General features: G+C 30.0%; 2 protein-coding genes across 3 annotated transcripts; one reads left to right on the plus strand and one right to left on the minus strand.

Moving 5' to 3' along the window:
- Positions 1–1,737: 1,737 nt before the first annotated feature.
- Positions 1,738–9,034, plus strand: LOC107605714 (inactive protein kinase SELMODRAFT_444075). Of its 2 annotated transcripts, XM_088489834.1 has the most exons (9): positions 1,825–2,176; positions 2,299–2,435; positions 4,541–4,635; positions 4,842–5,854; positions 6,039–6,199; positions 6,372–6,451; positions 6,532–6,853; positions 6,936–7,112; positions 8,388–9,034. In XM_088489834.1, exons 1-8 carry the CDS (start codon positions 1,960–1,962, stop codon positions 7,083–7,085), a joined length of 2,175 nt encoding a protein of 724 aa, XP_088345960.1. In that variant the 5' UTR covers positions 1,825–1,959; the 3' UTR covers positions 7,086–7,112; positions 8,388–9,034. The 2 variants fall into 2 exon arrangements, with proteins under 2 accessions (XP_016163167.1, XP_088345960.1); XM_016307681.3 differs by lacking the exon at positions 8,388–9,034 and having other exon boundaries at positions 1,738–2,176; positions 6,936–7,236.
- LOC107605715 (protein JINGUBANG) lies at positions 7,463–9,890 on the minus strand. The gene is made up of 3 exons (XM_016307682.3): positions 9,478–9,890; positions 8,548–9,063; positions 7,463–8,170 (listed from the first exon to the last, which is right to left on the minus strand). Exons 1-3 carry the CDS (start codon positions 9,667–9,669, stop codon positions 7,463–7,465), a joined length of 1,416 nt encoding a protein of 471 aa, XP_016163168.1. The 5' UTR covers positions 9,670–9,890.
- Between the last annotated feature and the right edge of the window lie 5,554 nt (positions 9,891–15,444).

Below are 15,444 nucleotides of genomic sequence, written 5' to 3' on the forward strand. Positions count from 1 at the left end.
ATGTTGTTTTTTTTTGTGACTTTTCTATATGTTGTTTGAGTTTACTTGAACTTTACTTGTGTTTGTTAAGAATATTATTTTGCTGAGAAATAATTAATTAATTGTCTGTTATATATATATAGACAGTAGTAATTAAAAGGGAGCTAATTCTATTCTGATGATTTTCTTTTTATCCTTTTTGACAGCGATGTATATATATATAGAGAGAGACTGGTAATCATAGTTTTATAATTTTCTAAACACTAATAACCTAGTGGAAGTGGATTAATCCGAAAAAAATATACGTAACATGAGTGTAATTTTTTATTAGGATTTTTTCTATCATGAATATGATTCTAAATATTGTGAGAAAACAATTACAATATTTAGTCTGGAATAATTTATTTGTAAAAATGTATGTCTATTTAAAAAAAAAAAAAGACTACAACTAAAATTAAAATCGAGATAAATTTTAATTGTTAAAATGAATTCCATATGAGAAAATACGAGGAGTTAATGGAATATTTATACAATGTATATAATGGAGGTTTAGGGAGTATTAGAGATATAATTATTAGTGTTGCCTTTTTCCATCGTACTCGGATAGTTATTCTAGATAGTATGGGGATGTTCATTTTGTAACTCAATAGCCCATTGTACAAATAGTCCATTGTCTCCCTAGCGGGATCCATTCCATATTAATAAGATCGGCTAATACTTATTTAATGACTTCAGGAGCAACAGTTCATGAACATTTTGGAAAAAAAAAGTTTAAAAGAAATATATTAATAACATTTATATATAAAAATCTTTAAAGATTTATAATCGATTTTTTTAAAATCCAAAGTTTTTCGGTCAACAATTAGATGATAAAATAATATATAAATGCAATGATGGAACTAGGCAAAATATCAAAGAATAACCAAAAATTAATTTTATAATAAAATAAGATAAAAATAAAATTTTTAAAAAATAAACTAAAATTTATATTTAATTTATATGAAAAAAATTAAAATTTAAAGGAATTATTGTCCCCTTTCTCAGTGTGAGGTTCTGCTTCCAAATAGATGGAAAAAAAAAATCAAAATAAAACAAAAAAAAATTTAACAAAAAATGTTGACTGAAAGTTAAAATTAATTTTCAACACATATATATAGTTTCGTCTCCTTATATTGTCATTAAAATATAAATGTTATACCAAATAATTTCATTGAAAATTAAATAAACAAAAGTCACATGTATATATTTTTTAAAAAATAATGTAAATTGTACTATCTTCTAAAAATTAATGGATGTCATATATAGTTCAGTTAGAGAGTAAATTACACAAGAAATAAGAACAAAAAAAATTGTTTTAATATATTATGTGTATAATACACCTATATATCTCCTTATTTTTATGTACTCCCGTATCTTTTTATTTTATATATATTTAATTAAAAATATTATTTATATACTAAAATAAATTATTAAAATTAATTATTATATATTTATATGTAAATATATATTATTTAATTTATTTTTAATATATATTTTATATTTTAATTTATATTTTATATCAATAGTCGATTTTAATACAGGCGTATGTATCATGGTCGATTTTATGTACTCGTTGCAACATATTTTTAATTAGACTTTTCTTTTATATTTATCTTTTATTATTCATTTTTCGTATTGATATATATTATTAATTATAATAGTCTATAAAATATTAAAATTACCTACTACAATTTCCATTTGTCCTACGTCATATGTAACAACTAACCTGAGTTAACTCACTTAACCATAGTTAAGAAAGTTGCCAGTTGTAGTAGACATGGATGCTTCACTTTCGTTCGGCTCAAACTTCAATTAATTACTCTCTCTGCATTCTGCAACAACACAACAAAATAATGCAAACGAAAACATCAAGCTAATGCGTTTACGTTACTTTTACTCTTATTCTCATCTCAGATTCATAAAATTATCGATAGAAAAATAATGATGTTTAGAGAGGAAACGGTGGGTTCGGTTAGCGCACGTCACAGCGCCACCAGCACCACTGGCACCAGAATTTCAGCATCGGTCAACAAAGTTCTAGTTGCAGTTAAGGCAGAGAAGATAATCTCCAATACCGCACTAGCGTGGGCTCTCACTCACGTTGTTCACTCCTCCGACTCCATCACCCTTCTTGCTGTTTATTCCGTCGAGAAATCTGGTACGCTCTCTCAGCCTTGTATTATTATTATTATTATTATTATTATTATTATTATTATTATTATTATTATTTGTAATTTGTTCTAACGATTTGATGAACCTGGAATGAATTTAATTTTTCAGGTAGAAGGTTCTGGAACTTTTCAAGGTTGCGTGGAGATTGTTCTAGCGGAATAGGTGCTGGGAAGTTGCCGGAGAGGATTTCCGATATATCAGAATCTTGTGCTCAGATGGTGCTTCAGTTGCACAATCAAATTGAGGTAAATAAATTATTCCAAACTTTTTAAAATAATAAAATGAAATAATGAAGCTAGGCGCCTCACGAAATTTTGTCGTCGTATTAAATTGGGATTTGCGAGTTATTACTATAGTAAAAAAAGAATTTAATATTAAAAAATTCAGCGAACGTGAAACAAATTTTAATGTATTTGAAATTTTGAATTTAGTGTATGAAAAAATGACAGTATTACTATTTTTGATTTTTTACCTTCAGTCTTTCAGACTTCTACTGTTGTTTTTTTTTTTTTTCACCTGCTATGGCTTTCAAATTTTTATTACTTAAACGTAAAGCAATTAAATGATCGATATTAGTTTAGCGTTTGGATAAAAAAGTACGTCCAATCATTTTGAATATCAGAATTTGTTGTTTGTCTCTTTTTTTTTTTTTTTCTAAAGACAAACATAACTTCTGTGTTTTAATTCTTGTTTACTAGAAATAACTAAGCTTAGTTTTTATGTTTGCCTTCAATTATTAAATTGAAAAATAATTGAAAAAAAATATTATTTTTCTGTTAATTTTGCCATTCGATTTTATTTGTAATAAAAAAATTAAGAATAATTATCAGAATTTTTGTATTTTTTTCATGGTCATGTTTTATAAATAAATAATTTTTTGTACTATTATTTTTAGTATTCTTTTAGAAGTTTTGATTTTTTATAATCAATTTTTCATTTATTTTTTTATGTTCATAGTATATATGTTTTTTTTAGAAGTTTTTTATATTCTCTTATGCATATTGTTATATTTTTGTAATGGAATTTTTAGTACTCATTATTAATATAAACTTTTTAATTATTTTTATTAATACATATTCTTTTGTATGGAACTCAGTTAATTTTTATTTAATTTTGTATAATTTTTACCATGTGTTTTTGAATTAGTATATACTTTATTTACAGTTGTTATTTTTTTATAATATAATTTTTTAATTTCATTAGAAATGCTGAATTAAATGTAAAAAAATATTAAAAAAGAGTACTGAAAAATTATGACTAAAAAAATACTAAATTTCAATATATAAATTCAAGTTCTTTAAAAAAAAGTATATAGTCAAATATTGCTAAAAAAATATAATTTAAAATGATATAAATGAACATTTTTTTAGTAATTTTTATCTAAACATAATTTTAAATAATATAATCCAAACAACATTAATTTTGCTATAATCTATTTTAATATAAAATTACCAAACATAAATCACATTAATACTAACCCACTTTCTATCAAAATAAATTTATAAAATCAATTTAATACAAATTCTCATTTACAAAACTTTAGTTCAAACACACGCCTCATCTTCCATAAATTTTCCTTACTAATTTGGTTTTCCATTTGTCTTCCCCCAAAATCATGCATGAATTTATACTTAAAATATTAATCGATTCTTTTACTCTTACCACTATTGAGAATTGATGCGCACACTATTGAGAATGAAACTTAAATTATTAATAGATTCTTTTACTCTTACCACGTAAAACAGTATTTATGGTAGTCTGATCTATGAACAAATATCCTTTTTTTTTTTTTTCTCAAATCTTTTTCTCAGTAACGTGTCAGAATAGAGGAAGCTTCAGTTCTGATCTTTGCCAAGCTGTACTGCTGTACCAGCTTGACTGTAGTTTGTTTCATTTGCATGTGCTTTGCAAATCTTGCCTTGGTAAACAACATGCATTAATAATTGCACATGCATAAAGTTTTCACGAACTAGACAACAATATTTAATAAAATTAAAGAGGAGGTAGCAACTAGCAAGGGGAAAACGCTATTAGAACTATAATTTTACGCAATTAGCTTAAAAAGATATTTGGAATGTAGAATTAACTTCAGGGATCATGAAATTAAAGCATGTTAGTAATGTGTAATAAAAGATGAATAGTTCAATGATTAGCCATATGCTATATATCCTTACAAGAGTTCAAAACTTCAAATTACAAAAAAGACACACAAATAATTCCCACAGTGAACCTTATGGGTACAACCTTACAAGTGACAAATTAGATTGCACACAAGGAGGTGAAACCTTTTCAGTTCTCACTAATCATGTAAATGGATACTAATAAGTGCTGATGAAATATATAAATTCAGGTTAGGGTGAAGATTAAGGTGGTAACTGGTACTCCAAGTGGTGCTGTAGCAGCTGAAGCCAGATGGAGTGGCTCCCATTGGGTCATACTGGACAAGTAATTTAACATGAAAAATGTATTTCTTTTTTCTAAGCTATTATAGCTCATTTAATTGACTGCTTGTACATGCATACCCCTTCAATATTAACAAACTAGCATTTGTTTTCAACTATCAATCATGCAGAGCAACCAAGTAGAACTTTTCAGTGCCTTATGCCAAAATCATACTTTGTTATATAACTTAACCTTATTTTCTGAAACAGGAAGTTAAAGCAAGAGGTGAAGCATTGCATGGATGAACTCAACTGTAGCATTGTGGTGATGAATGCCTCAAAACCAAAAGTTCTCAGGCTTAACTTAGCATGCTCTGATGAACTCCAAACTCCATTTTTCTCCTCTGCTTCTTCACCGGATATAGCAATTGGAAAGCTCAAAGGCCGCAGATTGAAGCATTCAACCCCAGTTAGTAGCCCTGAAGAACCAGCTACTTCTGCCACTAGAACCATCGGTGTTTACTCAGAGTCAAGTTCTGATTCAATGGCTTCTCTTTTCCAAGTCTATGAGCAAAATCCTCTGTATGAGGGTCAGGGACTGCACGAAAAAAGAGCATACAAACCAATCAATGAGCCAAAAGAGTTCAACTTTGATTTGGAAAAGGATTTGGGGACACATTCAATCCCATATGTGTCAAGTGATGATAACAAGGATGTATTTTGGATTCCTGAGAACAGAGTTATCCAAAGAACCAAATCTCCAACTTCCAAAACACTACTTGAGAATTTTATGCACTGTGATCAAGAAATGAAAAGGACAAATAATGAACTTGGGTTTAAACAATCTCAAAGCAGAGTTTACGCTTCCAACTTGGGCAACAGAGGTAATGCCACCATTCCTATGGGCAGAACTTCGTGTATACCTCCTCCCTTGTGCTCTCAGTGTCAGAACAAAGCACCAGTGTTTGGAAAGCCTCCTAGACAGTTTTCTTACAAGGAGATAGAGGAAGCTACTGATATGTTCTCGAATGCAAATTTTCTAGCTGAAGGTGGATTTGGTGTTGTTCACAAGGGAATTCTCAGAGATGGCCAGGTTGTTGCTGTGAAACAGTTAAAGTTTGGAGGCTCTCAAGCTGATCTTGATTTCTGCAGGGAAGTTCGTGTTTTGAGCTGTGCACAACACAGAAATGTTGTGTTGTTGATAGGATTTTGTGTAGAGGCCAATTTGAGGATATTAGTCTATGAATACATATGCAATGGTTCCTTGGACCTTTACTTACATGGTATGCCTCAATTTCCTTCATTTCAAGTTTGATTATGGATCCTTGGACCTTTACTTACACGGCTATTAATTCATTTTACATATTATGAGTTTCTCTTTCAGTTCTTTGCACTTGTATTTGAATGTTCTTCTGAATAATCCAACAAAAAGTTCATATCAAAGTTTATTTCTTTCTATATTGACAGGAGATGGGAATACCCCCTTGGATTGGAACTCACGGTTAAAGATAGCGATTGGAGCTGCAAGAGGATTACGCTACCTTCATGAAGATTGCAGAGTTGGTTGCATAGTGCACAGAGACTTTCGACCCAGAAATATTCTCTTAACGCATGACTTTGAGCCTTTGGTAGCTTAATTACCTGGCCGTTCTGCATTCTGTAGTGTGTGAATTGGTGGAAACTCAGGTGCAATCGACGGCTCTCAGTTATCACTTCACGTGAAGTCGACTGCACCTGAGTTTTCACCGTGTGATTTTAAGAATAAGTAGCTTTAAACATGATCGTTTCGCATTCATTCAGGTGGCTGATTTTGGGCTTGCTAGATGGCACTCAGAATGGAATATAAACACTGAACAAGATCGAGTTGTAGGAACGTCAGGGTAATTATCTCTATTTATACATAATTTCATGTTATATAACACCGTTACGTTGTTGTTAATTTTTGCATAAACCTATACAGGTATCTTGCACCTGAATATCTTGAAGCTGGAAATCTTACATATAAAGTAGATGTATATGCATTTGGCATTGTTTTACTAGAGTTAATAACAGGTCGAAGAATTAGTGAGTTGGAACAATTTAATGGCCACTCGTTTCTTTCTGAATGGTTTCATCCTATACGCATGTTAGAGGCAGATCATATATTGCAAAACGTTCGGTCTCTTAATCCATACTTGGGGTTTGAGGCGTCATTGGAATTTAACTTTGAATTACAAGCCATGGCAAGAGCTGCTTCATTGTGTCTACGTCTGGATCCTGATGCCAGACCTCCAATGTCTAAGGTATGCATAAGGCTTAACATGTTTTTAGTTTCTTGCAAATTATGGACTGAAAAATGAAAATGCTTCTTATATATACTTGTAGATCCTGAGAGTACTGGAAGGGGGTGATGCAGTTCGTCCTATTGGTTTAGACTTCAATTCAGTTGGTAATAGAAGTGGCCATTTAAGTGGTTTGAGTTCTCACACTCCACATAAAGGTACAATAAGTCATTCTCGTAGGCTATCACATTGATCACATAGAAACATTCACACAAGCAAAGTTTCACTTATTGGTATAAGGAAAAACTCAATTGTCAAAGATAATGCCCTTGACACTTGTTATTTGTGGTTTTCTCCTCAACATAGTTAATTATTATGGTGAATGAAATGCTTTTTCATCTCAACATCCCCTCTCCTATATATATATAAATTTTTTTTGGTGTCTTCCTTTATAATATTATGTCTGATGTAATACATAATAGTGAGAGAGTAATTCAAAGAGATGAGATGGGGGCATCAAAATATGGGCCGGGCTGGGCCTTTCAAGGCCCATCACAAAACAATATGCAGTTATACACACTAGGCTAACTGAATCACCACCGTTCATACACCCAGAGCGGTTTGTTTCAGTTATTTTCTGTTATTGCTCCGGCACGAAGAAGAGTAGCTACTAACAGATTCAGCAAATGGTATTGAATCTGAATCAGAAAACATACGGTGGTGGCGCTGCTGCTCCTGATTATCACCACCTCCAACATCAGCAACGCTCCATACCTTTACAGAATTATCCAAGCTCCCACTGTACAACACCCACCGCCTCTCACCACCACGCGCCTTCGCCTCCTTGTCTTCCTCCACCGCCAGACACTTCACTGGACCCTCGTGCCCCGTCAACATCGACACGCACGTGTGGATCGTTCCCTCCTTCTTCCACACGCAGATCGTCTTGTCGGCGGATCCGCTGAAAACTAAGGTTCCGGCAGCGGCGAGGCATAGGACGGCTAGTTTGTGGCCTTTAAGGACGCCGCCATGGGCGAAGTTATTGTTACTGTCCCAGAAGTTGACGAGACCGTCGGAGGAGCCGCAGTAGAGGGTAGAGAAGGAGGCATCGAGGGTGAGGGCGGTGACGGCGGATTCTTGCTTGAGCAGGGTTTGTGCATTGGTGTGTTTGGTGCACTTGGTGGAGCGGGAGGAGGGAGTTTCCCGCTTCCACATCTTGACGGTTCCATCGGCGGAGCCGGAGAAGACGAGGCCATCGACGCCGCACACCACGGAGTTCACCGTATCTTGGTGAGCCGGGATGGATTCCATGCACCTCTTGTCGGAGATGCGCCACACCTGTTATTTTTGTTAGTGCATCATTTGCATGGGTCACACACACTACCAATAAAATAATGACACTTAACCATAATTTTTAATTATTAATTTTATTGGAAGAAAATTTGACATCAATTTTTACTTAAAATAAAAGTGAAAAGTCGACTTTACGTGAAATTGATAGCTGTCATTAGATGAAAATTTAGTCAAATTAGTCAAACCATATAACGACTATCAGGTGCAGTCGACTTTACCTGAAATTAATAGCTGTCATTAGATGAAAATTTAGTCAAATCAGTCAAACCATATAACGACTATCAGCTATCAACTTTACGTGAAGTCGACTGCGACTGAGTTTCCACCTAAAATAAAATAATAAGTGGAAAATAAGACGTTACCTTTATGCTTTTATCCCACGAAGCTGAATAGAGCAATGTTTTACAATGAGAAAGGCTTAAGGCGGAAACTGCATCAGAATGCTTAATCCAAAGTGCTGAACGATTTTTCCGAACTTCAATGTAGTTACTTGGTTTGAGAGAACTCTTGAGTATATCTTTCAACGTTGGCAACGTTCCTGCGCGTTTGTGAACATTTGGTGCCTTAGGGTTAACCTTCCAAACTCGAATTTTACCATCTTGGTGACCCGTGAAGATTTTATGTCCAGATATTATGATGGCCTTAACCAAACCACTGTTTGATTTGAAGCCACAGAATTCTTGGAGGTTCTTCCACACACGGATGTTCTTGCTCTCTGAGCCAGTGTAAAGGAGGTTACCGGTGGCAGCCAAGGAGTATATGTGTCCCTCCTCGCGGACCAGGGAGCCGAGGAGAGCACTTTGTGCGGTGCTTTCGCCGCCTTGGGAGCATAATTCCTTTGAGAATCGCGAATTTGCGGTTTGGTTCCATGGTGACATCTATTGCCAAAATTATGTCAATGTTAGATGAAATTAAGTGATACATTTTTATTTAAAGGTTTTGTTTTGAAATAATTTAAAATCGTGCTATGGAACTAATGGAGCTAATGACTTATTTGTACAATAGGTATATATGAGTTACAAAATAAACATTATCCATAATATTAAGAATTAAACTAATTTTAGAGTTCACCAAGAATTGAACTCTTGACCTTTTGGATCTAGAACTCTGAAATTATATCATGATACCACTCATCCCAGAAACTTACACCAATAAAAAAAGGTAACACTAATTGTTATATCTTTAATACTCGCTAAACCTCAATTATATAAATATTCCATTGGCTCCCCGTACTTTCTCATCAATTATATATAGTTTTTTTTTTTCCAAATAGAAAAAACGAACACACTTACCGTCAATGGGGATCCCTCGCCGCTGAGGCGGCCAGGATCATAGTAAGGGCTCATAGGGGAGGCGGCGGTGTTGGATTGCATGGAAAGCTCATTGTCCGATAAGAAGTCGGCCGAGGGCGTCCGTTCCGAGTGGATTCCCGCCGGGGGACGCGAGACACCGGTGGCTTCTTCCCCATCCCCTCTCATAGCCATTTAAATTTTGTTGATATTTCTACTTTGTTATGGAACTATATATTGTTGTTCCTCATTCACCACTCTATAGGACAAGCACAAGAAAACGGAACAACAACAAAAAGTTTGTCGTCAATGGTTTGAACGAGCACCGAAAAATTCAATCTGCGGAAAAACAATTGAGAAATGGAGAATTTGAATGGTTGGTTGGCGAAGAGAATTTGCAGGGAAAATGAAGGAATATGCAAATTGCACTACTAATGAAAGCAGAGGGAAGAGAGTGGAAGGTATAAATACATCTCTATATATACACGGTGCATATGAATTGCTCAATAGTATGCTGCCACGTATGAGAATTTAATATTTAAAAATGGGTTGAAATAACAAGAAATATTAATAATTTTAAATTCCTTGATATTCGGGTTTATTGGGTAAAATATAGGGAAGTGGCAATAATGTGTGGGAATAGTTTGTGTTTTCTATTTTTGGATAGGTGAGTAATGTTTCTTTCTAACTTCCAATATAATAATGTGTTTACAAGTGGAAAATGTTTATTGTTTGTCATATTATTTTCTGACATGTGATTAACATAAAGATAATAATATGTTTCAATGTTTGATTGGTCCAGCAAGGGCTACCTAGATCTTTTTCTTGCTAAGAATTTATAAGTTTAAATTTTCAATCGAGTTTGTGAATAAATTTTTGAATAAATTTAGGGCAAGCAACTTATTAAGAAATTATATTTATTTAAGCATAACAAGTTATAGATATAAAAAAGGTGGTTCATACAAACCGGTTACTGCTCAACTTTTTTAGATATCATGCTAATTCGTTAAAAATATACAATGCAACAAAAGCAAAGATAATATATCTTATTAGCTTTTTGAACTCTAAACTATAAATACTACAAAGCAATAACACACACCTTTTTCTAAAGTTTTATTTGCTTAAACAATTGAAGAGAAGAGACCATTACTAAGCTAGTCTAGCGTCATAGGGTTTCTCTTTTAAGTGTAAAGTAGTAAACTATCTAAATTCTCATGCAATCTTATCTTTGTTTTAAGCTTAAGTCAAATGATTAATTAGAAGAGAGTCACTCATATAATTAATTAAACCGTGCATATTATTTTTATGAAAATTAAATCAAACAAATTAATTTAACTAAAATTCAATGAACTAAATTTTGAATCGATCTAAATTAATATTTTTTTATAGAAAATAAACTATAATATTTTTATTATAAAAATAATAAATTAAAATACTCTTTTATATATATATATATATATATATTAATTTTAAAAAACTTAAATTCTAACTCTTCTTTTTTTTGTGCCTTTATGGAGTTAAGATTTAGAATTTTTAATATATATATATATATATATATATATATATATATAAAATATGAGTATTTTAGTTATTTTTTATAATAGAATATTGTAGTTATTTTTTTATAAAAAAATTAATTTAGATTGGTTTAAAATTTAGTTCATCAATTTTTTTGTCAAATCAGTTTGTCCGATCTAATTATGACAAAATAATACAGTTTAATCGATTACATATATAAAATTTTAATTATTAAAAAAATATTTAAAAAAACGATTTAAATATTTTTATCTAAATGTCTCCCTAATTAGAAACGTTAATGTTTAAATTAGTTACTTTTCTCTAGTTGCATGCTCTCTCCCAACCACATAAACAGTTTCACACATTATTTGAGAACAAATGCATTATCATTATTGCGTTACTACATATAGTCATATATACAAACTTCCGGAGATGGGTGTTGAGTTGGATTCTATATTCTAACTCTTTACATTTTTACCAACTGTTTCCTTATGATTGGTTGAGAAAAAAAAAGGCACGTCAATATTTGAGGTGAAATAAATTAGATCTTATTTAACTTGATTCCATATCTTATAATAATTAAAGAATTTAATTTTAATATAGTGTAAAAAATTTTATCTGATCATCTACTCAGATTAATATGTTTAAATGATTTTTTAATTAATAAATAAAAAATAATTATTTTTATTAATATAATAATATATAATTAGTTGTTTATATAAAATTATTTTAATACAGAAAAATTAAATTCATAAATGAATCATAATATAATTAAATTAACATATATCCCTTGTCCTAAATATAGATAGCATATAAATAAACAAACTCTTTGCTATATAGGACTAGAAGAGTGTCCTTTCGGCGAGAGGAAGCTTCTTGAAAGTACTAACATGGTTTTATTCATTGAAAGTTAATGAATTATGGAGTTTGGGTCTATATAAGGTAGGGGCGGTGAGAATTATACATTCCTCAAATGTTACTTCACTAGCTTGTAGTAGTTACATTTTCTCTTTGTAGATGAACAAGATATGCCATTAAAAAATATTGGAGTTTCTAGTTCTTATATCGATTTCCATTTCCAACATAACTTCATTCCGTTAATGATGAGAACTTCACATGGAGCATTCTTGGGTTCTTTCTTTCTATTATATTACTCCTATAGTTTTGCTTCAAATACAAGCTATTCAAAATACAAAGATGGAAAAAGAAAAATAGACAATCTGATGATTAGTTTGGTAAAATTTTTATTTTTTTAAAGTAATTTATGAAAGTTGATTTTTAATAGATAATTTTTTAAAAGTTGTAGCATCTATATTTGGTAAATTAAATTAAAAATAATTTTTAATAAGTAAAAGTAACAACAAATATGTTTAATAAAATAACTTTTTAAAAATAAAAAATATTATAATAAATATTAATGTAATAATTAAATTTAAAGCATAAATCAATTTTAAAAAAATTCTCCTTTAAATATGTTTAAAAGCACCCCTAATTTTTAAAATATATAAATATAAACACATGAATTTTTAATTTATCAAATACAAACACGAATACTTTTTCAAAAAATTTTACTCAACCAAGTCTGTAATAAATTTTAAAAGTTTTTAACTAATATTTTTTAATTATCAAATATTTGTAATCATTCAGAATAAGGATATTTTTAGAAATGTAGCTTATCACAATTCTCTATATATGTATACGTGTAACAATTTGAATGTTAATGTTTGACCATATCTAACTTAAATTAGTAACAAGATATAGATATGCTTGACTTATTAAGAAAATTGTTTGCATTATCGGGAAGAATAATATTATATATTTAAATTTTTTTATTAATTAAATTTAATTAAATTAATTTAACATAACAAAAATTAAATATGATTAATATTATTCTAAATTTTATTATTTAACATTTTAGTTTGATTATATTTGATTTATAAAAAAAATTTAAATGTATAATATTATTCTATTTGAAAATGGTAAGAGTAACAAGAATCCCTATTCAAGTACGTAGCTATGTTAAATGGAGAAGGAGAATGGCATAGCAAGCACGCAATAATCAAACTTGGGTTTAATTTCTTTTCTCATTTGGAAAAAAGAAAACTTTCTTTTCACTCCATTCTGGTTGCCTTCAAACAGTTAAAAAATATATATAAATATATAAAGAAAAAGAAGCTTTATATATTTCGGTTGCTACAATATATCTCTATCTCATTGCTCATCATGAATACTAAAATTATATTGAATATTGAGTAATAGAACATTTCGGTGGAGAAAGCATACTTTCATATGTAGAAATTTATTATGTATATCTCGGTTAATCGGTTATGTGTCATATATTTCTATTATTTATATTATATTGTATCATATGTGTGCAATTACGATAACATTATAAAAAAAAAAAAAAGATAAAATAAGATATGAGTGAGTGTGGCAATATATATTAGATAAAGTATTTTTACATGATAAAATTTTATAACATATATATTATTAGAAAAAAATTTATTCTTCACATATAAGTCATTTTTCTATACAAGTCTATACAAATAATTTTATCATAATTCACTTCACACGCCTCTTAATTTAACTAACTTTTCAATCAACGCGAGAATATATAACTATCTTTTCCAAAAGAAGTTCGTTTATGTTTTTGAATTTTCTCAACATTTTTGATCTACGTTCTCTTCCATATCTGCATTTTCTGCGTTTCTCTTCGTATATGTTCTCTATGTTTTTGAAATCAAGTTTTAAAATCAATTTTGAACAGTTATCTCGTTATTGAAAATAATGAATAATTCAAGTTCAGATTGTCAATTGAACCAGAACGAAGTTGATTATTGTTTTGAATCCAATCAAGTGGCTGATGAGATGTGATTCGATTCTAGTTAATGTTTCCGTTAGTAGTTTATGATTCTGTAGGTGAATAATGTTATTTTTGTTTGTGAAAATTGTTGTTCATCGTTGATGGTTTAAATTGAATGTAATGTAAGAGTTCTGCATTAAAGAAAATATTTTTCTCTATTTGCAGTAAATTTCGGTATAATACGAAGATATTTAAGTGTATTATTTAAGAATTTTCGGTGCATGTATGCTGATCAGATCTGCATAATTCAAAACTCTTCTTCTCCTTCCTTCTCATCTTCTTCTCATTCTTCTTCTTTTTTTTCATCATCTTCTTTTTTTTAATTCATATTTTTTCTTATTTTACCTTCTCAAGTTTCTTTTTATTTTACTCTCTTAATAAGAATAAAAATAAAAAAATCAAACAAAAAAAAAAGAAGAAACACATAATGTTGTAGAATTACTTGAAAGAGAATGAATTTACATTCATTCAACTAAAAGAAAGAAAGAAATAAGGAAAAAAAGAAGAAGAAAAAAAAATGCAGCACCAGAGAAAATATTTTTCTATATTTGTAGCAAATTTTGGTGTAACACGAATATATTTAAGTGTATTGTTTAAGAATTTTCGGTGTTTTTGTGCTAATAAATTTTGCATAATTCAAAACTCTTCGATCTTCCTCCTTCTCATCTTCTGCTGCTTCTTCTTTTTTTTTTTTTCATCATCATCACTATCTTCTTCTTCTTTTTTTCTTATTCATCTTTTCCTTTTTTGTTTTACCTTTTCAAGTTTCTTCTTGTTTTACTCTCTTAACAAGAATAAAAACAAAAAAATCAAAAAAAGAAAAAGAAAAAATACATAATGCTGTAAAATTACTTGAAAGAGGATGAACTTACATTCATTCAACTAAAAGAAAGAAAAAAATAAGAAAAAGAAGAAGAAGAAAAAAAATGCAGCATTAGAGGAAACATTTTTCTGTATTTAATTTGCAGCAAATTTCGGTGTAACACGAAGATATTTAAGTGTATTGTTTAAGAATTTTCGGTGTATGTGTGCTAATAAGTTCTGCATAATTCAAAACTCTTCTTCTTCGTCCTCCTCATCTTCTGCCCGCTTTTTCTTCTTCATCTTCTTATTTCATTTTCTCATAATTTTTTTCGAGTTCAGCTTCGCAACTTCCTTCACTTTTCGCGACGATTTGAGAGATTTTTGAGAGATTTTGATCTTTGTTTAAATTTTGAACGCTGCAATTTTGATTGAGGGAAAAGAACCGTTTGCGTTATTCAAAAGTTGGGAAAAGCGCGTGTTTACAGGCAACCTGAACTGAGAGTTGTTTTTGTTGAGTTTGGACCAATTTGTATAAACTTATATACCAAAAAGATTTGTATGTGTAGCAGGTTTTTAAAAAAAAAGTAATAGAAATATATATATATATATATATATATATATATATATATATATATATATATATATATCTTAAACATTTTAAATAAAAAACTTCTAATTTAATAAAAATTAATTTAAAACAATTATGGAGATATTAGAAAATAAGCTATCACTGCAAAACTCTAGTAAAATTGTTGATACCGGATAATCGATGAAATCATGCATGG

This window comes from Arachis ipaensis, chromosome B6 (assembly GCF_059453495.1).
Source record: "Arachis ipaensis isolate K30076 ecotype BB chromosome B6, ASM5945349v1, whole genome shotgun sequence".
Classification (NCBI taxonomy): Eukaryota; Viridiplantae; Streptophyta; class Magnoliopsida; order Fabales; family Fabaceae; genus Arachis; species Arachis ipaensis.

Excerpts from the sequence above, each read along its gene's own strand:
- LOC107605714 (XM_016307681.3), top strand. The coding sequence starts at position 1,960 with ATGATGTTTAGAGAGGAAACGGTGGGTTCGGTTAGCGCACGTCACAGC. Across the intron at positions 6,200-6,371 it reads CGCATGACTTTGAGCCTTTG|GTGGCTGATTTTGGGCTTGC; the intron begins GTAGCTTAATTA and ends GCATTCATTCAG. Across the intron at positions 6,854-6,935 it reads CCAGACCTCCAATGTCTAAG|ATCCTGAGAGTACTGGAAGG; the intron begins GTATGCATAAGG and ends ATATACTTGTAG.
- LOC107605715 (XM_016307682.3), bottom strand. The coding sequence starts at position 9,669 with ATGGCTATGAGAGGGGATGGGGAAGAAGCCACCGGTGTCTCGCGTCCC. Across the intron at positions 9,064-9,477 it reads GCGAGGGATCCCCATTGACG|ATGTCACCATGGAACCAAAC; the intron begins GTAAGTGTGTTC and ends TTTTGGCAATAG. Across the intron at positions 8,171-8,547 it reads CGTGGGATAAAAGCATAAAG|GTGTGGCGCATCTCCGACAA; the intron begins GTAACGTCTTAT and ends CAAAAATAACAG.